At 42.8% G+C, this 27,333-nt stretch overlaps 1 protein-coding gene across 33 annotated transcripts in view; it reads right to left on the minus strand.

Moving 5' to 3' along the window:
• The window catches only part of tou (bromodomain adjacent to zinc finger domain 2B toutatis), a 1,094,933-nt gene that overhangs the window by 616,259 nt on the left and 451,341 nt on the right, over window positions 1-27,333 (minus strand). For 12 of the 33 annotated variants that reach the window (XM_071667379.1, XM_071667383.1, XM_071667382.1 and 9 more), the window contains one exon: window positions 4,678-4,720. The exons of the other annotated variants lie outside the window; for them this stretch is intronic. In XM_071667379.1, the coding sequence (XP_071523480.1) occupies window positions 4,678-4,685 (8 nt within the window). In that variant the 5' untranslated portion in view covers window positions 4,686-4,720. The remainder of the gene's footprint in view (window positions 1-4,677; window positions 4,721-27,333) is intronic. 33 annotated transcript variants of the gene reach the window in all.

Consider the following 27,333-nt stretch of genomic DNA (forward strand, 5'->3'; position numbering starts at 1 on the left):
TGAGTGAGGCGAGCTTAGTGATTTAGAGGGGAGTGGGTGGTTGTAAGTTAGTACTAAAAGGTTCAGACGTAGAGTTAGCTTAGATAAATGCAAGGAACCCTGAGTAACATTCGTGTAGTCTCCAGTCGTAATGCCTGTATGTTGTGGGTTACGCCGCACCTCCTTAAATGTCCCCTTCTCAACGTGGCGTCACTCACCTGCTTATGCCGACTCTCGCCTCTCACTCAACATAGGAGCTTTACCACCGGGGAATGAGATCGTCTCGGTATCAGAAAGTTTCCAACAAAATGCATAATCATATATCTGTCATAGTGTACTTCTTGCAATCATTTCTTCTGAGCGACATCACCCAGAACGGAAGAAGCTTTCAAAGCTTATATCGTCCTATTTCACGGGGACAGCTAACAAGTTATACTTCGCACATATTTTGCAAATGCACATTAGGAATGGATATGGTTACAATCAACAAACTTTAACTGTTAACAAACTTCCTTCCAGGAGATAAGATGGGACGAATTATCAACACAATATGTCAAAACACTGCAAAAGCGCCAGGTCGCAGAACGTTTGGCCTGTCTTCTTTATGAGAATGACTCCAGTTTCGGACAGAGGTCCTCACCCACGACAGGTCGAGAGGAAAAAGACAAATGGAAGAGAAAATTAATAGTAGTATATAATGAAAAAGAGTGTTATAAGTAAAAGCAGAAAAAAAGATCGATGTGACTACATGGAAAGAAGCCTAGCCAGAGAACAGTTGCCAGCGTGTAGTTTTGATAAATTTTTCATCAGGTGTTTAAGTAATAACCCAAGAATGGACACGACTTTAGCATGTAACTCATTTTGACGTACCACTGTTGCATGAATCACAAAAGAATGTCATTGAAGAATCGATTTATCCTGAAAGTTCACGTTCATCTTGAAACACATTTCCTGGTAAGCCTGAGTGTGTAACTTGAGAGAGCTTTAAACAATCGCCAAATATTCACAAGATCATCTTGGCACATATCCTGGTCAGGCTACACTTCATATATACCTTACAAACACAGACAAACGACAATGTCGCAGCTCGAAGCTGGCACAATGCTCCCATTACTAATGAAAACGGAGCCTTAATGGCACGTCAGTTAAATTTTTCTTTTATGTCAACGGCTATACTAATGAACCGAAATCCTCATCGACGTATATGCTGTCCAGTTCATCATGACAATACTACCCTTGATCACGATGAAACGAACTCTGAGCACAAATGTACGAACCCCAGTAAAAGAGTGCGTGAACACCATAGGTCTCGCATATGCATAAAACCACAGGGAAATGAAACATGATTAGTTTCCGAGTGCACTTTCGTGTAGTGACCACACATCATTTCATCTCCCTGTGGTTTTATGCATATACTAGATCACGCGCACCATGTGACCTCTTGCACCATAAGCAACGTCATCACATTCTAAAAGTCGTAACGCCCGTGCTCAAGGCTCGCATCGTCGTAAACAAGGAATTAAACATCATGAAACCTGAGCTGAAGATTCGCGAAGCATGTTGGCTCGATAAAAGCCAACATGTGACTACGCTACACGACTAATGGAATATTGCGATGAACAATTTGGTTCCGTCTCTGAACACGAGCAGTCCACTCGATGAAGAGTGGTCACTCAAGCAATGTCCATCACACAGTAAACCTAACGGTGGAAACGAGAAAGTTCGTTCGTAATATATATCCAGTGGTTCGTGCCAGACAGGTGGCAACAGTGTACGTTCCCCAGGGGTGGTGGGGTGGGAGCAGGTTAGCGACGGCATAAAAATGAACACGAAGTCTTCCGGCAAGAGGTGACAGGTGGTGCGAGAAGTGAGTGGCGCCCGGCTGGTGGTGGGGCAAACGTACAGGAGTGACACCAGCGCTGCTTCATTCTAGCACACAAACACAAAACCCTCCATTACCCATGCGTCACACACAATTCTCATTGGGTCAACAAAGACTTGTCAGAAACATTACTTTTTCTACGGAGGTGATTATACTGTACGGTAAACTTTGTCAATGAAAAAAGTTATACTACTCCTTGTTGATTGATATGCTGGGTCAACTAAAACTAACGACAAGAGTTTCTTCGAAGAACCTTCCAGAATACTGCAATAAATGCACCTCACGTAAACTATGATCCTAAGAGATGGGATTCCAACACTCGTCACAACAATGCATTCTGTATTCTGAACACAATAGAAAGTGTCTGGTTCCCCTCCCACCAAACCATCACTGATGTCACGCAACAATTCTGCTGGCAATACAATTTCCTCCATAATCTAAGTCTTACCTCAGACAGGGTTTCTTCTCAGCAAGGAAACTCCCATTCCGATGCCCGTTACCAAGTTTACTGCTAAAACCTCATAAAAGAGACTTAAAACTACCTACCCTCACACTGGTTTTACTCTTAAAATGGATGAATATGACCTACAGATGTACTACATTAATCACGGAGCAATAAAAATGTCATTTCAAAGTCACTTTATCTATAATTCTGTTAAAACGGAAACTTTCTTACACCAACTGCACACTCATTCCTCCGCCACACCTATTCGCTATATTAAGAAGAAAAAAAAAGTCTTGCCGCCTCCCCTCGCACATACGAGTTATCATTGTGAATACCTGATGAAGTCTTCGGAAGTCTTCTAACCCTAAAGCACGGGCTGGGCACAAGCTGCTAGGTGGTTTGTTGGCCAATTAAGCTGTTGGAAGCCGCGGCCTACAAGCCCGCGTAGCCTCAACAGCCGGGCTGGTTTGGTACACTGTAAATACTTGTTTACGGCACCGACGGTGTTTCTGATGATTGCAGGTAAGGTGTTGTCGTCTTGGACAACCCGGATGTTTAAGGTGTTCTCTCGTTTTCTTGCATATCGCACCTTTGGATTTCAAGGATAGTATCTTAGAGAGTATTCCATGTCTGTCATGCCATTAAAAAGTTATTTCTCGGTATTTCCAAGTGAATGTGGGAAGCCATGCCTTCTAGGATTTTCCATGTATTGATGATATTCCTCTTCCGTCTACTCTTCAAGGAGGACCCTTGGTGATTTCAGTCGATTCCTGTGTGTGGTTTAGTGCCTTTACCATGTCATTCTGCAAATTCGCCAGCCTTGTTGGGTGATACCTAAAGACAGCAGTATTATATTCATGAAAGAATTAGACTCCCTGAAAAGTCCTATCATCGGTCTTTCTTCCATGTCTTAAAAGTTCACACGCATCATCCCTCCCACAAGGGGCAACTGTTATGTATTCGGTGAAGGTTAGGTTGTTAAACATTGTCATTCCAAAGTCTTTGTCATGATCAGTGGAATCACATTCATTATCATCGTCATGATCAGTAGAATCACATTCATTATCATCGTCATGATCAGTGAAATCACATTCATTATCATCGTCATGATCAGTGGAATCACATTCATTATCATCGTCATGATCAGTGAAATCACATTCATTATCATCGTCATGATCAGTGGAATCACATTCATTATCATCGTCATGATCAGTGAAATCACATTCATTATCATCGTCATGATCAGTGGAATCACATTCATTATCATCGTCATGATCAGTGAAATCACATTCATTATCATCGTCATGATCACTATCATTTTCATCACCACATCATGTTTTCCGTCGTTAAAGTCAAACCTAATCATCCACGTCACCACATTCACCACCACAGTGATCACCATCACCACGTCTACATCATCACCACCATCGTTACACAAACTGGAGACGCCAAGCGTTACATAATAACAACAACGAAGCGGTTATTTGCATACAGCAATCGGGATATTCTTTCATACACGTTAGGTTAGGCTACGTAAGGTTAAGTTAGGCTTGCAAAGAATAACTCTCTCGCACTTTTCGTCCTTTATACTGACTAGTCCTGAGTAAAAGGCATGGAACAATATCCAGTGCCAAACAATGCAACAAAACCAGACAAATTGCTATAATCCAAGACGTTCCAAGTGTACCCTGAGGAACACATGCAGCACTTTTAGGCCGCATCCTTCACTGTAATCAAATGTGCCGGACAGCACAAGGAAGTATCGCAATGACGCATCAAATTACGAATGATTACAATGGACTGAAGTGAGACAAACATAACTGAAGATCCATCGTAAAACAGAGGGTAGTGCACAGCGCCTATTTCTGTGACCTCACTACTGCTTCCCATCCAGTTGTATAATCGCCATAAAATAATCGACGTTGGTGATAACAATGTTTATCTGAGGGAGAGAATGCATATGTAAGTATGACAATCGATAACACCACGGCATCTTCCGTGTTGCTCGTCATGGATGTGGGACGCAAGCCTAGATACCTACTTTTACTGGATTTCAATAGCTTTTTCTCTCTGCGTCTGGCAGTCTCATTGCAAAATCTCGTCAACGGTATCTATAAAGGTGTAAAAATCATTCTCTCTCGGTAATAACCCCACTGTATGTCTCCGAGTAATGTTTATAAAGTGCTTTGATAAGATATGTGACAAAAAAAAAAAAATAAAAGAATCATTGGCGAAAGTATGACATTGCTTAAAAAAAAAAAAAATCTCCGATCAATATTAACATACCAGTGTGAGTCGGCCGACGATGACAAGCAAGCCGCTAGAAACAGGTTAGTAGATAAAAGACTAAAAACATTTGTTGGAACTTTACCTTCTCATCGGATGGTTGTTGTTGATACTTTCACACTGTCATTCTGAAAGAAAAACTGCGAGTCAGATTTTGAGAGTGCAACAGTTCAACAGTAGAGATAACGCAGCCGTATCTCGTAATAATAAAGCATTTTGTAATCTGTTTTCTGGTTGATCAGGACAGTGGCCCGATATAACGAAGAGTCGTAATAATTCAGAACTCTCGGGCCATTTTGATTAATGTTACGGGTTCTTAATGCATACAATTTCTGTACACCTCAACATAACAATAACAGGTAAAGCACAGGGCGTAATTCATCTCATTGGCGCCGAAATCCTGCAATGTTCCTACATTAGAAGTCTCAGCTGTTTAAGCACCTACTCATGACTTTCGTCTCGGCCACTTGCATCACAAACTAACCTAAATCTCTTTAAGAATAACTCTCACCATTTCTCTTTTTGTTCAGCTTCCAAAAAGTAATTCATTTGTTTAGGTCGCATTTCAGACTTAAAATATATAACACGAAACGACTTGATAGGTACGAGAAGTATGTAATGCGCATATTTTAAAAGTATTTTGATGATTAATGTTTATATACCATTGTCTGAGTGAGTCATGGATACCGGTATACAAAGTGCCAACGGTCAGCTAAGCTGAAATGAACATGACCGCTATATCACAGACGACGCCGATCTTCCACACGACCAGCAACAGCTTAATGTATCCAATGCAATTTCAAAGCGGCTGAGTTAGCGTGAACCTGATTTTTTTTTTTTCTTGAACAAACTTACGAAAATCCCACACAGAAAAAAGAAATGGTTACAATTTCCTGATGCAGTGTGTGTGTGAGGGTGTGTGTGTGTGTGTGTGTGTGTGTGTGTGTGTGTGTGTGTGTGAGGGGGGGGGGCTTCCTGGATAGCTGATTTTTTGTTCTTTATCTGCAACGGCAGCACATCCTTTGGAAATGGCAAGCAATAAACCAATGAGGAGTCCTCATTGTTTTGCTTATATGGAAGTTGCATATGTGGCATCATGGAGAGGCCCTGCGATAAGATGAATCGATGGAGGTACTGACTGAGCCGTGGACAGTACGACAAAGGCACACCCAGCGAGTGTGACAAAAAGGTGTAGTCGCTGCATATGTAGGACACATCACTTACGTGTGGGAGAATGTTTACATGATATAAGGTACAACATACTACGGGTCATCAGCATCTTCACTAATGATAATACGCTCTTCAGCAGGCAGGGCCTGCACTTCACAACAAGAAGTCATTATGGATTATCATCACCGCTACGCGTGGCAGACCATCTACTTTCTATTTCCTCTATATCTCCTCTTCTGATCTTCTAAATTCTTGCTTTCAATCATTTCCATTACCTCATATTTTGCCCCTTTGCACGAACATTCTAACTATGGACAACTAACTAACGTCTACATCTTGAAAAACCTATAACTACCGGCCCGAACGATATAGTTTTTTTTTTTTTCAGTATCTAATCAAAAGAAAACCTGGACATCACTGACATTTCTTCCGCCTCTCTTTCAGCCAAAGCGGAATGAAAAGCCTTCCACCCAATTAATTCTCCTGCCAACTTCAATCGTCCATTTCCGTTCCCCGGGACGATGCTTCCCTCTCTCTGTTCTACTAATACGGCTACTACTATATTGTCAGCTGTCTGCCAGCGTCCCAGCCGTCAAGACCTGGATGCCGCGGTACGTAACTGGCTCCTGCTTCCCATAGTTTGTTTGGATACCAGCCATACTAGCACTGACCGTTATGATGCCGCCATCTTTCCCCTTAAACTAGCGAAGCTAGGGAATTAATCTCATTTTTTGTTTCATATTTCAATTGAGACTCATTACTGGGGAATATTTTTCTCATATCGGCTTATACATATATATATATATATATATATATATATATATATATATATATATATATATATATATATATATATATATATAAGCCGATATATAAGAAGGAATAGAGAAGGGAGCCAAGTGAGGATTTCCCTCGAAGGCTCAGTCCTCTGTTCTTAACGCCACCTCGCTAACGCGGGACATTATATATATATATATATATATATATATATATATATATATATATATATATATATATATATATATATATTTTCTTTTTGCTTTGTCGCTGTCTCCCGTGTTTGCGAGGTAGCGCAAGAAAACAGACGAAAGAAATGGCCAAACCCACCCCCATACACATGTATATACATACGTCCACACACGCAAATATACATACCTACACAGCTTTCCATGGTTTACCCCAGACGCTTCACATGCCCTGATTCAATCCACTGACAGCACGTCAACCCCGGTATACCACATCGATCCAATTCACTCTATTCCTTGCCCTCCTTTCACCCTCCTGCATGTTCAGGCCCGATCACACAAAATCTTTTTCACTTCATCTTTCCATCTCCAATTTGGTCTCCCACTTCTCCTCGTTCCCTCCACCTCCGACACATATATCCTCTTGGTCAATCTTTCCTCACTTATTCTCTCCATGTGCCCAAACCACTTCAAAACACCCTCTTCTGCTCTCTCAACCACGCTCTTTTTATTTCCACACATCTCTCTTACCCTTACGTTACTCACTCGATCAAACCACCTCACACCACACATTGTCCTCAAACATCTCATTTCCAGCACATCCATCCTCCTGCGCACAACTCTATCCATAGCCCACGCCTCGCAACCATACAACATTGTTGGAACCACTATTCCTTCAAACATACCCATTTTTGCTTTCCGAGATAATGTTCTCGACTTCCACACATTCTTCAAGGCCCCCAGAATTTTCGCCCCCTCCCCCACCCTATGATCCACTTCCGCTTCCATGGTTCCATCCGCTGCCAGATCCACTCCCAGATATCTAAAACACTTCACTTCCTCCAGTTTTTCTCCATTCAAACTCACCTCCCAATTGACTTGACCCTCAACCCTACTGTACCTAATAACCTTGCTCTTATTCACATTTACTCTTAACTTTCTTCTTCCACACACTTTACCAAACTCAGTCACCAGCTTCTGCAGTTTCTCACATGAATCAGCCACCAGCGCTGTATCATCAGCGAACAACAACTGACTCACTTCCCTAACTCTCTCATCCCCAACAGACTTCATACTTGCCCCTCTTTCCAAAACTCTTGCATTTACCTCCCTAACAACCCCATCCATAAACAAATTAAACAACCATGGAGACATCACACACCCCTGCCGCAAACCTACATTCACTGAGAACCAATCACTTTCCTCTCTTCCTACACGTACACATGCCTTACATCCTCGATAAAAACTTTTCACTGCTTCTAACAACTTTCCTCCCACACCATATATTCTTAATACCTTCCACAGAGCATCTCTATCAACTCTATCATATGCCTTCTCCAGATCCATAAAATGCTACATACAAATCCATTTGCTTTTCTAAGTATTTCTCACATACATTCTTCAAAGCAAACACCTGATCCACACATCCTCTACCACTTCTGAAACCACACTGCTCTTCCCCAATCTGATGCTCTGTACATGCCTTCACCCTCTCAATCAATACCCTCCCATATAATTTACCAGGAATACTCAACAAACTTATACCTCTGTAATTTGAGCACTCACTCTTATCCCCTTTGCCTTTGTACAATGGCACTATGCACGCATTCCGCCAATCCTCAGGCACCTCACCATGAGTCATACATACATTAAATAACCTTACCAACCAGTCAACAATACAGTCACCCCCTTTTTTAATAAATTCCACTGCAATACCATCCAAACCTGCTGCCTTGCCGGCTTTCATCTTCCGCAAAGCTTTCACTACCTCTTCTCTGTTTACCAAATCATTTTCCCTAACCCTCTCACTTTGCACACCACCTCGACCAAAAGACCCTATATCTACCACTCTATCATCAAACACATTCAACAAACCTTCAAAATACTCACTCCATCTCCTTCTCACATCACCACTACTTGTTATCACCTCCCCATTTGCGCCCTTCACTGAAGTTCCCATTTGCTCCCTTGTCTTACGCACTTTATTTACCTCCTTCCAGAACATCTTTTTATTCTCCCTAAAATTTAATGATACTCTCTCACCCCAACTCTCATTTGCCCTTTTTTTCACCTCTTGCACTTGACCTCCTGTCTCTTTCTTTTATACATCTCCCACTCAATTGCATTTTTTCCCTGCAAAAATCGTCCAAATGCCTCTCTCTCTCTCTCTCTCTCTCTCTCTCTCTCTCTCTCTCTATATATATATATATATATATATATATATATATATATATATATATATATATATATATGCGCATGTGTGTGTGTGTGTGTGTGTGTGTGTGTGTGTGTCGATGTAAGGACAAATGTGTATACACTATGGGTCGGATTCGAACCCTGGGTATGGCGTTCGGCAACCAGAAGTTAAAAAGACAGCCACCGATCGCCCTGCGGCTGTCTTTTTTAACTGTGTGGCCGAGGTGGACGGATGCCTTACTCGATGGTTCGATTCCGACTAGTAAAATTATATATATATATATATATCTTATCGACCAACCCTTAGAGGTGGATGAACAGCTAGGATGACTGTGGACCGCAACCAGGACTCTAACCTATATACTCGATCCTGGGCGGACGTTGAGTGAACGAATGGGGCCTTTGTTGTCTTTTCCTAGCGCTACCTCGCACACATGAGGGGGGAGAGGGATGGTATTCCATGTGTGGCGAGGTGGCGATGGGAATGAATAAAGGCAGACAGTGTGAATTGTGTGCATGGGTATATATGTACGTGTCTGTGTGTGTATATATATGTGTACATTGAGATGTATAGGTATGTATATTTGCGTGTGTGGACGTGGATGTATATACATGTGTATGAGGGTGGGTGGGCCATTTCTTTCGTCTGTTTCCCTGCGCTACCTCGCAAACGCGGGAGACAGCGACAAAGCAAAATTAAAAAAAAAATAAAAAAATAAATAAATAAATATAATATATATATATATATATATATATATATATATATATATATATATATATATATATATATATATATATATATATATTCTTTTTCTTTCAAACTATTCGTCATTTCCCGCATTAGCGAGGTAGCGTTAAGAACAGAGGACTGGGCCTTTGAGGGAATACCCTCACCTGGCCCAATTCTCTGTTCCTTCTTTTGGAAAATTAAAAAAAACGAGAGGGGAGGATTTCCAGCCCCCCGCTCCATATATATATTCCTACGAGTCCATTTCCGCGTCAGCAAGGTATCGTAAAGAACTGATCACTGATCCTCAGAGGGAAAAATCCTCGCTCGTTCCGCGTCTCTATTATTCTGGAAAAGTAAAACAGGAAGAGAGTTTTTCTAGCCACTTGCTCCTATCCCTTTTATTTGTCTTCAACGACATGCAGGGAATATCACCGGACTACAATCACGTCGAACTCACTCCAAACGAGTTTATCCTTTCCCTGCTACTGATTGTAGCTCAGCAATGAAGCTACAGGAACATCAAAGAAAAGGGGTCCTAAGGGTTATATAATAATAATAATAATAATAATAATAATAATAATAATAATAATAACAATAATAATATTTTTTTTTTTTTTTTTTTTGCTTTGTCGCTGTCTCCCGCGTTTGCGAGGTAGCGCAAGGAAACAGACGAAAGAAATGGCCAAACCCACCCCCATACACATGTATATACATACGTCCACACACGCAAATATACATACCTACACAGCTTTCCATGGTTTACCCCAGACGCTTCACATGCCTTGATTCAATCCACTGACAGCACGTCAACCCCGGTATACCACATCGCTCCAATTCACTCTATTCCTTGCCCTCCTTTCACCCTCCTGCATGTTCAGGCCCCGATCACACAAAATCTTTTTCACTCCATCTTTCCACCTCCAATTTGGTCTCCCTCTTCTCCTCGTTCCCTCCACCTCCGACACATATATCCTCTTGGTCAATCTTTCCTCACTCATTCTCTCCATGTGACCAAACCATTTCAAAACACCCTCTTCTGCTCTCTCAACCACGCTCTTTTTATTTCCACACATCTCTCTTACCCTTACGTTACTTACTCGATCAAACCACCTCACACCACACATTGTCCTCAAACATCTCATTTCCAGCACATCCATCCTCCTGCGCACAACTCTATCCATAGTCCACGCCTCGCAACCATACAACATTGTTGGAACCACTATTCCTTCAAACATACCCATTTTTGCTCTCCGAGATAATGTTCTCGACTTCCACACATTCTTCAAGGCTCCCAGAATTTTCGCCCCCTCCCCCACCCTATGATCCACTTCCGCTTCCATGGTTCCATCCGCTGCCAGATCCACTCCCAGATATCTAAAACACTTCACTTCCTCCAGTTTTTCTCCATTCAAACTCACCTCCCAATTGACTTGACCCTCAACCCTACTGTACCTTGCTCTTATTCACATTTACTCTTAACTTTCTTCTTTCACACACTTTACCAAACTCAGTCACCAGCTTCTGCAGTTTCTCACATGAATCAGCCACCAGCGCTGTATCATCAACGAACAACAGCTGACTCACGTCCCAAGCTCTCTCATCCCCAACAGACTTCATACTTGCCCCTCTTTCCAAAACTCTAGCATTCACCTCCCTAACAACCCCATCCATAAACAAATTAAACAACCATGGAGACATCACACACCCCTGCCGCAAACCTACATTCACTGAGAACCAATCACTTTCCTCTCTTCCTACACGTACACATGCCTTACATCCTCGATAAAAACTTTTCACTGCTTCTAACAACTTGCCTCCCACACCATATATTCTTAATACCTTCCACAGAGCATCTCTATCAACTCTATCATATGCCTTCTCCAGATCCATAAATGCTACATACAAATCCATTTGCTTTTCTAAGTATTTCTCACATACATTCTTCAAAGCAAACACCTGATCCACACATCCTCTACCACTTCTGAAACCACACTGCTCTTCCCCAATCTGATGCTCTGTACATGCCTTCACCCTCTCAATCAATACCCTCCCATATAATTTGCCAGGAATACTCAACAAACTTATACCTCTGTAATTTGAGCACTCACTCTTATCCCCTCTGCCTTTGTACAATGGTAAATAAAGTGCGTAAGACAAGGGAGCAAATGGGAACTTCAGTGAAGGGCGCAAATGGGGAGGTGATAACAAGTAGTGGTGATGTGAGAAGGAGATGGAGTGAGTATTTTGAAGGTTTGTTGAATGTGTTTGATGATAGAGTGGCAGATATAGGGTGTTTTGGTCGAGGTGGTGTGCAAAGTGAGAGGGTTAGGGAAAATGATTTGGTAAACAGAGAAGAGGTAGTAAAAACTTTGCGGAAGATGAAAGCCGGCAAGGCAGCAGGTTTGGATGGTATTGCAGTGGAATTTATTAAAAAAGGGGGTGACTGTATTGTTGACTGGTTGGTAAGGTTATTTAATGTATGTATGACTCATGGTGAGGTGCCTGAGGGGCAAGTATGAAGTCTGTTGGGGATGAGAGAGCTTGGGAAGTGAGTCAGTTGTTGTCGCTGATGACACAGCGCTGGTGGCTGATTCATGTGTGAAACTGCAGAAGCTGGTGACTGAGTTTGGTAAAGTGTGTGGAAGAAGAAAGTTAAGAGTAAATGTGAATAAGAGCAAGGTTATTAGGTACAGTAGGGTTGAGGGTCAAGTCAATTGGGAGGTGAGTTTGAATGGAGAAAAACTGGAGGAAGTGAAGTGTTTTAGATATCTGGGAGTGGATCTGGCAGCGGATGGAACCATGGAAGCGGAAGTGGATCATAGGGTGGGGGAGGGGGCGAAAATTCTGGGGGCCTTGAAGAATGTGTGGAAGTCGAGAACATTATCTCGGAAAGCAAAAATGGGTATGTTTGAAGGAATAGTGGTTCCAACAATGTTGTATGGTTGCGAGGCTTGGGCTATGGATAGAGTTGTGCGCAGGAGGATGGATGTGCTGGAAATGAGATGTTTGAGGACAATGTGTGGTGTGAGGTGGTTTGATCGAGTGAGTAACGTAAGGGTAAGAGAGATGTGTGGAAATAAAAAGAGCGTGGTTGAGAGAGCAGAAGAGGGTGTTTTGAAGTGGTTTGGGCACATGGAGAGAATGAGTAAGGAAAGATTGACCAAGAGGATATATGTGTCGGAGGTGGAGGGAACAAGGAGAAGAGGGAGACCAAATTGGAGGTGGAAAGATGGAGTGAAAAAGATTTTGTGTGATCGGGGCCTGAACATGCAGGAGGGTGAAAGGAGGGCAAGGAACAGAGTGAATTGGAGCGATGTGGTATACCGGGGCTGACGTGCTGTCAGTGGATTGAATCAAGGCATGTGAAGCGTCTGGGGTAAACCATGGAAAGCTGTGTAGGTATGTATATTTGCGTGTGTGGACGTATGTATATACATGTGTATGGGGGGGGGGTTGGGCCATTTCTTTCGTCTGTTTCCTTGCGCTACCTCGCAAACGCGGGAGACAGCGACAAAGTAAAAAAAAAAAAAAAAATATATATATATATATATATATATATATATATATATATATATATATATATATATATATATATAATCATTTACTACCTACGTTTTCTAAGCATGACTGGGGCAATCTTCTCTATCAAAGCCTCTTTTACTGCGTTAAATTTGTTTTAAATGAAGCCTTCAAACACAGAAATGTTACAAAGACCACATGACTAAAATCTAAAGAACCTTTGTTGCACATTTGAACATACTAAATAAATGAAGATTCTAATAAGTTTCCCGTACATATAATTATCAACGTATGTCAGGTTATTATGAATAAGCAGCTTTGTCTAATTGCCGAGTTTCTCCACAGAATATAGTTCACAAAAAAAAAAAAAGGGGGGGGAGGGGGACGCAATACAAACGGAAAAAGTCAGATCCGACCAGCCAGTCATGTTGCCACTAACATGCAGTCTTGAGAAGACGAAATCACTTACGAAATCTATCATCCTTGTTATGCAAAAGGATTGCAGGTTTTACTTGAAACTGATGCCAATTTTTCGTATAAGATGACATGTACATTGCCACCTAAGATTACACTTAACATGTTTCACAGTAAGAATAATAATGATATAAGGTGCAGAACGGCAGCTAAAATCCAACCTGGTACAGTGTGCGGCACGAAAGTGAGTGTCGTAATCATCCAAACCGAAGAGTCTTTCTAGTTTCACAATGTAACTCATCAGAGCACAAACCAGTCCTGTCATTTTGGAACATCAATTCTAACCCCGGTTACGCTGGAGCGGGGCAAACGGCAAGAGAATAATTTCTGAAAAGGAGGACACGAGGGGAGACGGCATAACGCATAAACAGGCGGTGAAAGGTATGTGTGTGTGTGTGTGTGTGTGTGTGTGTGTGTGTAAAACTGACTATGCTGATAGGATCCGTCGAGTCATTTTAAACTGACACACGTCTAATTATCAAGGATACGACAAATAACCGGAATACGATTATCATCATGCTATCATGCAAGATACCACCAAATTTGGTTCCAATAAGGTCAGTAGACACTGCTGGCAAACACATGATAGGCTATGAATGCCCATGAGAGTTTGCTCTTCCTACTGATATTCAATAGGCCATAAGTAAACTTGGTAAGCAGATTACTTTCAGACACTAAAAACGCCGCAATTACTGGTCACAAATGAACATTATGCTCTATCATCAGCCATATTTACCGAATGAAATAAGCTCTTATGCAGACAGTCGTCACTTGCTGACAGTAGCGTGAAATAGGGAGTGGCGATAATTGCAATGAAGAAATTGTCAAGGCAGCGGCGACGCGAAACAAAACCGCCATCACTCACTCGACTGCCGAGCGTACCCGAAGTTTGTTACAGCTGCCGTGGTAGGCTGTCGCATCGTTGCAAAGGTTTCCCAGAAGTGCCGCAGCGTCGCCAAGGTTTACTTGAGCTGTCGCAACGCATCTAAGGCTTCTTAAGAGCTGCCGCAGAATAGCCAACATTTGTGTGGGCTGTCGCAACGAAACCAAGGTTTGTAACAGCTGCCGTGTTACAGCATGGGACAATCACAGCAGCGCAGAACCAAGGTTGGAGTTACAGCAATATCACCATTGTTAGAGCTGTCCAAGCTTCTACGCTTCTCCAAGAATTGTTATGAGCTGCCACTGCCTTGCCAAGGACTGTCAGAGCTGTCAAAACCTTGCCAGGGATTATTAGGACTAATAAAACGTTCCCAATATGCGAGGTACCAAAACGTTTTCAATGCTTGTTTGTATTCCTACAACGTTGCCAGGTTTTTCTAGGTACCACACACTTCTAGTGCTTGTGTGAGCTCCCACAACGTTGCTAAGAACTGTTTGAGCTACCACAGCATTGCTAGTCTTTGTTACAGCTATCATAACGTTACCAGGGTTTGTTTAAGCTACCACAGCATTGCCAGTCTTTGTCATAGCTACCATAATGTTGCCATATGTTTATGAACTGTCAAAGCATCGCTAAAGTTTGTCAGATCTGCAACAAAGTCACCAGTGTTGGTAAGAGCTGCCAAAACGTCAGCAAGGTTAGACTTAACTGCTACTCCAGACACTACATATACCTTACGGAGTGCCACACAGTAAAGTGGGCCGCTGCCCAACAGAGCTGTATCATCCTGCATTACTAATATACTTTCAGTGCATTATGCTGTATGCTGTTAACAGCAGGATGTCGCTAGGCGCTGCAAGCCTAGTGGTTCCACCGGCCTGAGGCGCTTAACCTCGCCTCGTAGCCTAACACACACACGCACAGCTATGAATCTTAGATGAGACTTTCAGGTGATGCCCGTCTTTACCAGTGAGAAATTGTCTACACTACAGATGTAGCTCCTGCAACGACACAAGCGACGCTTCTACATCATTTACCAACACATCTCACAAGATGATATATTATGTAAATGTGACTTTGTTTGGGGTTTCTCTAACGCTGTGTCAATGTTAACGGTAACTGTACCATACTCGTACTGCTGAACCCCTTAACCAGCGACCACGACCCTTCGGTAAAATGACATGGTCTCTGACCTGGCCCATAAGGGTCAAATAAAAAAATCACTATCACTGAGTCATACCGTCGTGCTTAATGGCGGCACTCGATGTTGCCAGGTACTCAATGTGGCTGAACCATCGTGATTTTGGCTATCAAGGGAACTAAGGCATGACACACCCTATCTTATTTCCGTCCAATTATCACATCACAGATCATATCTGTCTAAAGCAGTTCCCGCCGTCAGACGTAGTGGACTAAACGAAACCCTTTGATCTAAAGTGGGGGCGGCTATCAGCATGCCAGGCAAAACGATCCTCTCCTCAGAAATCATACCCGCTACAAATGTATCCAAGCGACCCAAACAAAAGCGATTCCTGTGCATGTGAAGGATTACAAACCGTCATTACAACAGCAGAATTACATACATATTGAGATGATACTCCAGGAAAAAATACCAAGCCATTACATAAAAGCTGCACACTTTCTGGAAATGGCAAAGACTTTCCAGCAAGGCGTCAATCTTTTATGGCTTCCCCAGGAGACCCACTTCCATATCCAGCATGGCGGTACATTAATACTACGAGGGACAACCCCGTTGCTAACGGCTGGGAAAACGCACCCTGGTACAACATTTAGTGCGGCATTCCATTAGAGTAAAAGGGCAACACTGATCCAGGCCAGCCGTGTCCGCCATCCGCCTGACGCCCGCTCAGCCCGCTCCGTTTTTTGTTACCTCTACTGAAACAAAAGAAGCTCGATGGTGCGTTGCGAGGCGGGATTTTATGTGTCGTTAGTGGAAGTGGGAAGCATCGCTCCAGTGTCCGGAATGACTGTCACGTTTGAATTCCATCTCCACTTTGGAAGGTTTGGTTCATTTCTCTACTAAACTACTTCACTATCACAGAAATGTTTTGTCTATGTAACATGACACGTATAAAATTCTACATAAGTGTCTTGCTTTTCTTAAGTACACCAAAAGTTCAAGTTTATTGTATCTATCAATACCAACTACTCATTTGAAAATCACATGGTAAGGCTGTAAACCTACCCACAAACGGAGCAATGTTGACTCAACTAATACACATCAGAAAAACTCTCAAAGATTACATTGGACTAAAGTAGTCCTTGAGTTCCAATCTAAAAGGCTTCAATTAACAAGAGGTGGGCAGGCACCAACCAGGGTGTCGGGAGAAAATGGTGACGCTCAGGAGAGCATCGAGACTGCACCGCAGTGGCTGTCACATTCCCTACCGTGGTCCAAATGGGTATTTCCATTTTGCATCACATGCACGTAGGTTGCTGGAAATCAATCCACAAATACACTTCATCTCCAACCCAACTCTTAACAAAACGTTATTTATACGATTATTTAACCTTATCACATGAGATAGGCGAACAAAACGGGCTGGAACTGCAAGTCTTCACTTCCTGTGTTTTCACTTTCCACAAGACAAAAACTTGAGCATCTTGCGAAGCATTCTCCTCGAGGGAGTGCTTGAAGGTGTGTAAATATGAAGAAAGAATATAGAAATATGTTTGATTAGAGGAACCTTGACATTATGGCTGTGGAAGACATAGCATCGAGGCCTGAACATTTGGGAAGAGCGAATGAAGAGTAGCGACGTGGTGGGGGGGGGGGGGGTCGACATGCTGTCAATGGGCTGAACTAGGGCAGGTGAAGCTGTGAAGATAAATCATACTGCGGTCCATGGGCCTTGGTTGCGGATGGTGGGCTTTGGTTTCGATGCACTATACGTGACCATGAAAGAGCAGAAGAGGGTGTTTTGAAATGGTTTGGTCACATGGAGAGAATGAGTGAGGAAAGATTGACCAAGAGGATATATGTGTCAGAGGTGGAGGGAACGAGGAGAAGTGGGAAACCAAATTGGAGGTGGAAAGATGAAGTGAAAAAGATTTTGAGTGATCGGGGCCTGAACATGCAGGAGGGTGAAAGGCGTGCAAGGAATAGAGTGAATTGGAACGATGTGGTATACCGGGGTCGACTTCCTGTCAATGGATTGAACCAGGGCATGTGAAGCGTCTGGGGTAAACCATGGAAAGCTCTGTGGGGCCTGGATGTGGAAAGGGAGCTGTGGTTTTGGTGCATTATTACATGACAGCTAGAGACTGAGTGTGAACGAATGAGGCCTTTTGTTGTCTTTCCTAGCGCTTCCTTGCACACATGAGGGGGGAGGGGGTTGTTATCCCATGTGTGGCGAGGTGGCGATGAGAATGAATAAAGGCAGACAGTATGAATTATGTACATGTGTATATATGTATATGTCTGTATACGTTGAGATGTATAGGTATGTATATTTGCGTGTGGACGTGCATGTATATACATGTGCATGTGGGTGGGTTGGGCCACTCTTTCGTCTGTTTCCTTGCGCTACCTCGCTAACGCGGGAGACATCGACAAAGCAAAATAAATAAATAAATAAATATTATATATATATATATATATATATATATATATATATATATATATATATATATATATAAACAGACAAGGGCACCAGGCATCAAAAGACTGAAAACCCCAAATTTCTCAGCTTTTCATGTCAGAAGTCTGAAGGCCGGATAAGAACCCAGCGGGGGTCCTGGGGAGGAAGCTCCTCGCCCGCTAAATTTTTCATTCGTTTTAATGATGGAAACTTCACGTTAAGCTAAAAATTTTGTAAACTGAAAAGAAAAAATGAAATTCCAAAATGTAAAGGAAATTCCACCCCTCAATACATTAGTTTCAAAAAAATTTTGAAGATAGGATTTCAAGCTGAAAATGTGCCTATCCAATCAACACAGGTTTTTCTAAGGCGGCGTTTACGGTCGGATGACAAGGACCCAATAAAGTCGTGGCTCACAACTGCATGGAATGTTCACGTGAGGAGAGTTCCATCACACGCTTTAGTACAGCTCTCGCCAGCTGCCCCTCGTATACAAAAGAGAGGGTAGGGTACATTGTGCATCAGGGACTCTGACCAAGTGTTTTCTGTGTAGGTGAGAACTATATAAAAATTATTTCAACAGACCACCATTCTGGAAAACCATACCATGACCAGTTAAAAAATCGAGGTCGGAAACTTCATCCGATATGTACTTTACAATGATTATGCAAGTACGTGGTGTCAATTCCAAACCACTGCTATCGTTAAGATAAATAAAATTACACAAAACATGGTTTCAAATAATCAAAGACCACACTCATTTCGTTAAAACTTTGGGATAATTCCTAGTACGTACCAGATAAACACGAAAGTCTGTTGTATTGTGAACTGACTTGTGTGTTTAAATAACTGACAACCCTCGCCAAGAGGGAAGGGGGGAAGTGGGGACGGGGTAGGGGGAGCGAAACTGATGAACTGAGAGAACTGAGGGGGACAGAATCCAAGATAAATAAAGATGTTATTCTCAACGTCATTCATAACCTCAGAGAGAGAGAGAGAGATGCAGCCTTATCATAAATACTTTTCATTTGTTTGACGTGTATCGTGTGATTTCCAACTTACAAACAATCATATACAGAGAGACACTACATCAAACACCGTAAAAACATAGAAAGAATACGTAGCAACAGCTGGGCTGTGTCTGGCATCACCACAACCGTAGAGGATGTTGTCAGCGTGGCAGCCGTTAGGGCAACACGCCCGGGCTCACATTTCACCGCTCGCCTCCAGCCTCTTTGTTCCCTACGATCAGCTGGGACGCGCCCAGTAATAAGGATGTTATCACCAACTAGCGAATCGTTAAGATATCAGTCACCATTCAGATTACACAAAATATTACGAGGAAACACTGTCGGACCTTGAGCCAGTCCTCATAGTTATCACTAAATATGGTTCTATAACTCAATAATTTACATAATCCATACTAGTCGCCACTTACAAAAAAAAAAAAAAAAAAAAATCAGGCATGTGGAACGTTGTATTGCAAAATGAGACTCAACAAAAGCGTCTACCAGCGGTCGGTGATAACTAAAATGTCCATAAAAATCACGATAGGTATATAAAGAAAAAAAGTATCATGACAGGCAAAAGCATGTTTGTACAACACTACTACCGTCATGACCCTGAGATATTACAACAGTCACCAGCAGCAGATTTTATGTGTCTATAGACTTTTGCCGTCTATTCAGTTCATGATTCGTTACATGCATTATCCACCACTAACCTATCTTGTCCTAGACAAAACCGAGCTTTTCTATGTACCAGTGACCTTTCGTTCGAGTGGTCTCGTAATTGTAACGTCCGCTACCTCTCCAACATATACCGGTCCAGAGTCTACAACCATTACTAATTTACCTTTAACATAAGACTGTAATGACCACCACTAACTTGCTACCTACCTAACTACGTGGTTGTATATCTTACCACTTAAGTCTCGTAACACACAGTGCGACTTGTACACAGTTGATGCTAGCCACGTCTGCTCCGTGCCTACCTCACGTCCATAGTATAGGTCTATAATCCCCACTACAAAAAAGTTGTATCCATGGCGTGCTGAGATCGGGGATGTGACGGGTGACTTGGAGCAGTGAGAGCACCAGTAATGGCCATGTTAACGGCCTCGTCACGGTAATACCCAGTACACACCACCTGCCACACTCACACGTGCGATCCCCAAGCCTCGCATCGCCTCCTTTCCTCCGCACCACTTATCCGCTAACGCTTCTGCTGGCTAACACAGCTGTTGATGAACACACACACGTTGCCTAACACTACTGGTTACAAATTCTACTGATGCTGTTGTTTCGAAACATCCCTCCAACAGTAAATTACAATTCAGAGTTACAATGTGGAGAAAGATTTGCTGAGCAAAAACATTTACACAAATCAAATAAAAAATACCGCTGCCCTCCCTTACTCCGGTCACGAACATACATATCAACGTTAAATTTCCAGTACAGTAACTGTCATACCGAATTTAATCCATTAAATTATTTGTGCAGCATACCTTCCCTTCTTTATAACTTGGCTGGTTCCGGGGTATAAGCTTCCACCCTAGCAGCTCGGTCCACGACTATGTTAGATATAAAAACAGGAAAAAATATCAGATGCACCAAATTTCCAACAGTTCCACTAATGTTATTGTACCCTAACTGTTAACCTGAAGTTATTGTATATCCTAATACCACACAATTGGTCATGGCATTCTCATGACAAGAACATTTTCATTAGACAAAGAAAACGTTAGTAAAGTAGCAATAAAAATGGATTTGAATGACAAAGAATATATATGGGACTCTTGTCCTCACTACAATGCCAGCGGAACAATAAAAAACAAAGAAGTGCTCGGCGGACATTGGCTCCCGCTATAATACCTCAATGGCAGTACGATAACTCACGCCTTTGCTCGTGATGCGAGCGCGCGCACACACACACACACAGACACACACAAACAAACACAAGTTTGGGCGATTATCGTAATCCGGTAGCAGCCCCATCACGTTACAAGAGTGAGCAGAGAGATAGAGAGAGAGAGAGAGAGAGTGGGGATATACTTAAGTTGTGAGGAAGACCAGGGATGTGCGCTAGTGGCCACTTTGCCCATGTTGTCCGGAGAAGCAAACTACAGCCCCCAGCATTGGTGCATCATGCTAGCACCACACCTCCCGGCTCTCTTCCACCAGTATAACACCGCAGTAGCTCCTTACACACCTTTAAGCACATTACAAACTACCCAGGGAAAATTCCCTTTCCATATATATATATATATATATATATATATATATATATATATATATATATATATATATATATATATATATATATATATATATATTGGAAAGGATCACAATTTTGCGCGTGATCAAGATATTCCTATGAGTCCACAGGGAAAATGAAACACGATAAGTTCCCAAGTGCACTTTCGTGTAATAATCACATCATCAGGGGAGATACAAGAAAGAAATATAAGTCTGCTGATACACAACGAAGAGACGTAGCTAGGACGCCATATATATATATATATATATATATATATATATATATATATATATATATATATATATATATATACACACACACACAAAGATCACCACCACCAGGCTCATTTCCACCTAGTTTAAGGCATGGTACACTTCGTCTTGTCTCGCTAGGATATTCGAGAGATTCAGGTTCTGGTCACCATCTGATAAACACGCCCTTCTAGTAGAAACCAACAGTGCAATATTTAAGAAAGACAAGACGTGAGAAATGCGTTTGGCTATTCTGTGATCCCTATAGTACAACTCTTACTATACGGGAAGGAAAAGACCAGAAGCATCTTATTTACCGCGGGCACAAAGGTTAACAACTCGTGACTACTGTCTTACAGTGTTGCATATATTTCCTAATCTGAGTACTCTCTTTTGTATTCCAAGGCTGAAATAGTAATTGAAGTTTGATCTATTGTTATTTGCCACACGAGTTGTTCTTGCTACGTCTACTACCTACGGTGATCATGTGGAAGTGCATGATGGGCTGGTTTTTGACCCAACATCTGAAAGGTCAGGTCAAAGACTAGCCAGCCCATAATACCCCTAAATACACTTTCTAATGGCAGTCATCGTAGGCAGACGCAGCCAAAACAATACATTCACCAAAAACGATGGCGCGAGACACATTTGTCATTTAATTCTTCGAGCACAACATTATCTTATGGCTAACATTAAAATGATGTGAGCGGACATGAGCGAAAGCCCTTGTAACAAGGGCTTTCGGACCCCATCGTAAAAAGCGTCACTCGCGTACCCACATGATACACAAAGACGACACAGATCAAAGAAATGGAGAATGCTTAAGACGACGAGTATGAACAAGCGAAACATGAAATGTTCAAGCTAATGTGAAAGTGAAAGGATGTTCACAAGTCCAGGTGCCATAGCCACATTTGTATAACGAACAAAAGACAGGAAGGAAGGAACGAAGTGAGCCTGTAAAGGATATTTAATTTGAGGGGATGTGTACACAACACTGGAGGAAAATGGCAAACAAGCCACGGTGTCTCACTGGAAGGCCTGAACCATTATCACTACACCAAGAATAAGAGCATCGTAGTCTGCCTAATGAGGCCCGCCTCTGTGGACACACCTGCTACCTCCCGTGAATAGCAACAACCTATTGATCCACACTTATAAGTACAGGGCTCGTGGATACAAGAGGAAAGGTCCAGGACTGTCTCCTGAACAACTGGCCTCCTAGAGACTGGTATGTTAACAGTCTGTCTGAGGTTAACATATCCTGAACAGTATCGTCCGGACTGCTACACCCACCATGGTAACACCTTCCGTCCCTGCTGGCCTAGATACACTCCCCCTTCCCTACCTGTCCACTCTTCCCTCCGCATCCTCGTACGAGATGACAGTCTTGAAAGAGGTCAGTCGGCAGCTGATAATCCCCATAACCACAGAATCTAATAAATGTCTAACCGAAGGTAAGGTACCAGAAGACTGGAAATTAAGAAATGACACCTCTATATATAGAAAAGGAGGCGAGATACGTGGTTTTTAAATCCGCCTCAAGTCGATTCTAAGCAAGACGATGGGAAAAGGACAAAATTGAAATTTCTAGACCGCGATATAATAAAGAAAAATTAACATAGCTTCGTAATGAAAGATCTTGTTTTTTAGACTCATTAGAATTATTTAGTTCCATATATATGAATACAAGTTTCAAAAGCACCTCCAGACGTAATATATTCAGAATTTCAAAAGACGGTCGATCAAGTACCACACACGAGACTATTATGTGACAGGAAATTCCACGTCACAGGATACGAACTATGTACATGGATTGGTGGCTGGTTCACCGAGAGAAGCGACGCACATGGATTGGTGGCTGGTTCACAGAGAGAAGCGACGCGTTGTTGTTTCTTGAAAAGATGAACCCTCCGACTAGCTGAACGTGACAAGTGAGGTGCCACAGGGATCGCTCCTTGGCCCCACTCTTTCAGTGATCTACATAAACGACCTAGAACTGGACCTTAATTCGAAGATCTTAAACTTTGCTGACATGCATTAGGACGCAGAGCTATAACTGACCAAGACGGTGAAACCATTCAAAAGGATGGGGCGAGACGACAGTTAATAGTTTTGAAAAATCAACAGTGGTCGACACGACGGATAAAATTTAACGCTTATAAATGTAAAGTCATGCACTCTGGAGATAAAAATCATAAAGGAAATTATCAAATGCCTGGAATTCCTCTATCCAAAATAATAACAATAATAATAATAATAATAATAATAATAATAATAATAATAATAATAATAATAAAAGGGTTTTGGTGTCGTTATCATTAACTAACAGTATACAACCGTTTTTGAGCTGTCACCGGACTGAAACCAAGGACGAATACAAATTTGAACAAGTACAAAGAAGGGCTACAAATCAATTTCCGGCAATAAAAAAAAAAACTACTGTATAAGCAAAGGTTGTAGAGAAGAATATATCTCTTTTCTGAGAGGACACGTACGTGGACTGGGTGGGAACGATATACAGGTTTTTAAGAGTCTGAACACATTCAACACCTTTCACAACACAAGCCAGTCTGGTTAAAAGGGAATGAGACCTTAAGGTAAAATAAGTACTAATAACGTAAAAAAATACTTTTTTTCTCCACGTCACAGTTAGATATTGTGAAGACGAGACTAAAAACACCTTCAAAAACCGTTTGGACAAGTATTTCTTCACTTGGGAACTTTACTGATTAAAATAAGACAAAAAATATCCACATACTAAACACGTTTTCTTTCGGGTTACTGTAGCGCGTCGCAGTAAAGTGTAGTGTAGTGTAACAAGATAGCATGGACAGAAGCCATTCTTGCTCCTCTCCTGCAAGATTCCGTGCTTGCTTCACTGGAGCAGTACCTGGATTTTCTTCTACTCTCTCCTGCCGGATGGAGTGTAAGAGAACAACTTTACTGTCCCATCCTTATCTCTACTATCCAGATTAGCTTCAGTTAGAAGCATTTCCAGATAACCATGCCACAGGCCAACAGCTATTCTATCAAATGCTATTTTACGTAACCCCTTTTCTGCGGCATGCTGACACCCGTCCCTTCCTCCCTCTCTACAGTATGCTGACACCCGCTCCTTCCTCCCTCCCCAGCAGCATGCTGACACCTGCCCCTCCCACCTTGCAGCATGCTGACAACCGTCCTTCCCTCCCTCCCCTGCACCATGCTGACACCCGCCCCTCCCTCCCTACAGCATGCTGACACCCGCCTGTCCCTCCCTCCCCTGAACCATGCTGACACCCGCCCCTCCCTCCCCTGAACAATACTGACACCCGCCCCTCCCTCCCCTGCACCACGCTGACACCCGCCCCTCCCTCCCCTGCACCATGCTGACACCGGCCCCTCCCTCCCCTGCTCCAGCGCGGAATATAACCCTGACATTTCCGTAATGATGGGGGTAGAGTGTGAGGGGAAATGACACCACCGCTCGGGCTGGCTGGCAGGTGTTGCCCGGAGGAGAGGGAGGGAGGGAGGAAGTACACATGCCTCCCCCCCCCAAGTGTGGCTGATCCACCAGCCGCCTCTCCCAACACACACACACACACACACACACACACACACACACACACACACAGTAGCTGACCCCTACACACAGCCCATCAGGGACAGATGGTGCATCCCCCTGTATCCCTCCCTCCCCACAGGTCCGCCTGCCCCCGGCCCAGCCATACCCTCCACACAAAGGACACTCCACTACCCCGGGCGTAACACACGGCGGAATAATTCACTTTAAGTTGCCCACGTAATAACGTTCCGTGCGTAGCTAGTGGTGTTCTGGCAGGCTGTAATGACCAGAGAGAGAGAGAGAGAGAGAGAGAGAGAGAGAGAGAGAGAGAGAGAGAGAGAGAGAGATCGCATGTATATGCACTGCGACTGTACGTTTGCGTATCTATGCCTGTATATAAGCATGTAAATAGTAAGGTATTTATGTTTTATTTTTCATGTTATCTGAGACGGCATGGGCAGCAAAAGCCCGAATCAAGGCCATCCCATTAACGCTATATATCATAACTATATTTTCCCAAGGATACGCCACTTACAGCAGCAGGGAAATAATGAACTCCTTTTTGAGGAAGAAGCTTTCTGACGAGGCTGTTCTCCCAGTTTTGCCAAAGGTGACTTTCCACTCACCGTGTAGCCACATACATGCCCGAGGATCCCCATCTACGGGGATCCAGTTGAGCTCAGGAAGACCAGCACGTCTAGTGGGCAAAACCAAAGGCTAAGAAGTACAGTGATACGTCTTGTGAGGTTAGCGCAGGACAAGTGAGGCGTAGGTGTTGTTCTGTGTGGCAGTCGCATCTCAGGTAGGAAAGGCCTACTGAACTAATCACAATCACGATGATCTGTTTAATCGCAGTCAGTCTCACGTCAGAGAGAATGTTCGTGTTTAGAACACAGACGAGAAAGAGCAAATCGTACGTGTCTGGGGAGTGTAGTTTCAGATGGGTGTTATGTCAAGTGACTATGATTTTAAGACTGGACTGGGAAGGGGCGTTTGTTTAGCGTCTGTCAAGCCATTACAGAGTGAATGTGTTTTGTCAATGTTATGTTGGCCGGAGGATGGAGGACTGGTTAGGAAAAGTCATTGAAAAGAGAGGCAGGAGGGAGGGGGAGGAGGGAGCTTTTTGTCTCAGCGGAGGGGTTGGTGGTCGGTTATGGAACGGTTCATGTGGGAGGGCTCATGTGCTATTTCAAAGACTTGGGTGACGAGCACGTTGAGGTGAAACAGTATCGAAATCATTTTGGTTCCGTTGTGTAAATGTTGAATATTTGTGATAGTTAAAGCATACAGTAATTATTCTGAGTGCTCTAAGTTGTGTGGCTGTGTGGGCTTGTTATGTCTGCTTTCGACAGGGCGGATGAGTTAGGCGAGTCGGTGATTTAGGTGGAGTGGATGATCTGTTTGTAAGAGGATCACGAGGGATTCTTTTTCGTAATATATTACAAGCGACGGTAAGCGTTACGAGGACGCTTGATAATAAAAAATAAATATTAACACAGAACGCTATTCAAACAGTCCTGGTGTTACACCGGACCCTCTCTCCTGGGGCTCCTGCAGCCTACACCACACCCGGGTACGCGAGGAAATCAGGTCCAACGTCCTGCCCCTTCCTTGCTCGTTCTCGTAACTACGAACTAAACAAGTGAATTTGTCACATTGTTTCAAAGTGTCCTTTTTGTGTTGAGTTCCTGTCATTCCTCCTGGAAAGTCCTTATCTCAGGTGTGCTAGACTTAAAGACATCCACAAGGATCCCATACAAGACTAGATTACCTCGGTATAATTTTACAGTCTCGAATTGTAAATTCCTGTGGTTTCGCGTCCCATGCCTTACGATGATGAAGCTTTTTAACCTTGATAACTATCTCGTCACGTTATCTATACACTATATCTATCATGATGATCTATAAATCTCCTCACGTTCTCTATGCACAATATCTATCATGATGATCTATAACACTCCCACGTTTTTAATCCAAACCCAATGGGCTCCACATGAACATCCCACCAGCTTCCTCTTGTACTGGTTATATAGAGCGATTGACATATATAGACAGAATGACAGACAAGACAGTCACTGGAAACAGGAATGTGTGTGTGTGTGTGTGTGTGTGTGTGTGTGTGTGTGTGTGTGTGTGTGTGTGTAAA

The sequence above is a fragment of the Panulirus ornatus genome, chromosome 12 (assembly GCF_036320965.1).
Source record: "Panulirus ornatus isolate Po-2019 chromosome 12, ASM3632096v1, whole genome shotgun sequence".
NCBI lineage: Eukaryota > Metazoa > Arthropoda > Malacostraca > Decapoda > Palinuridae > Panulirus > Panulirus ornatus.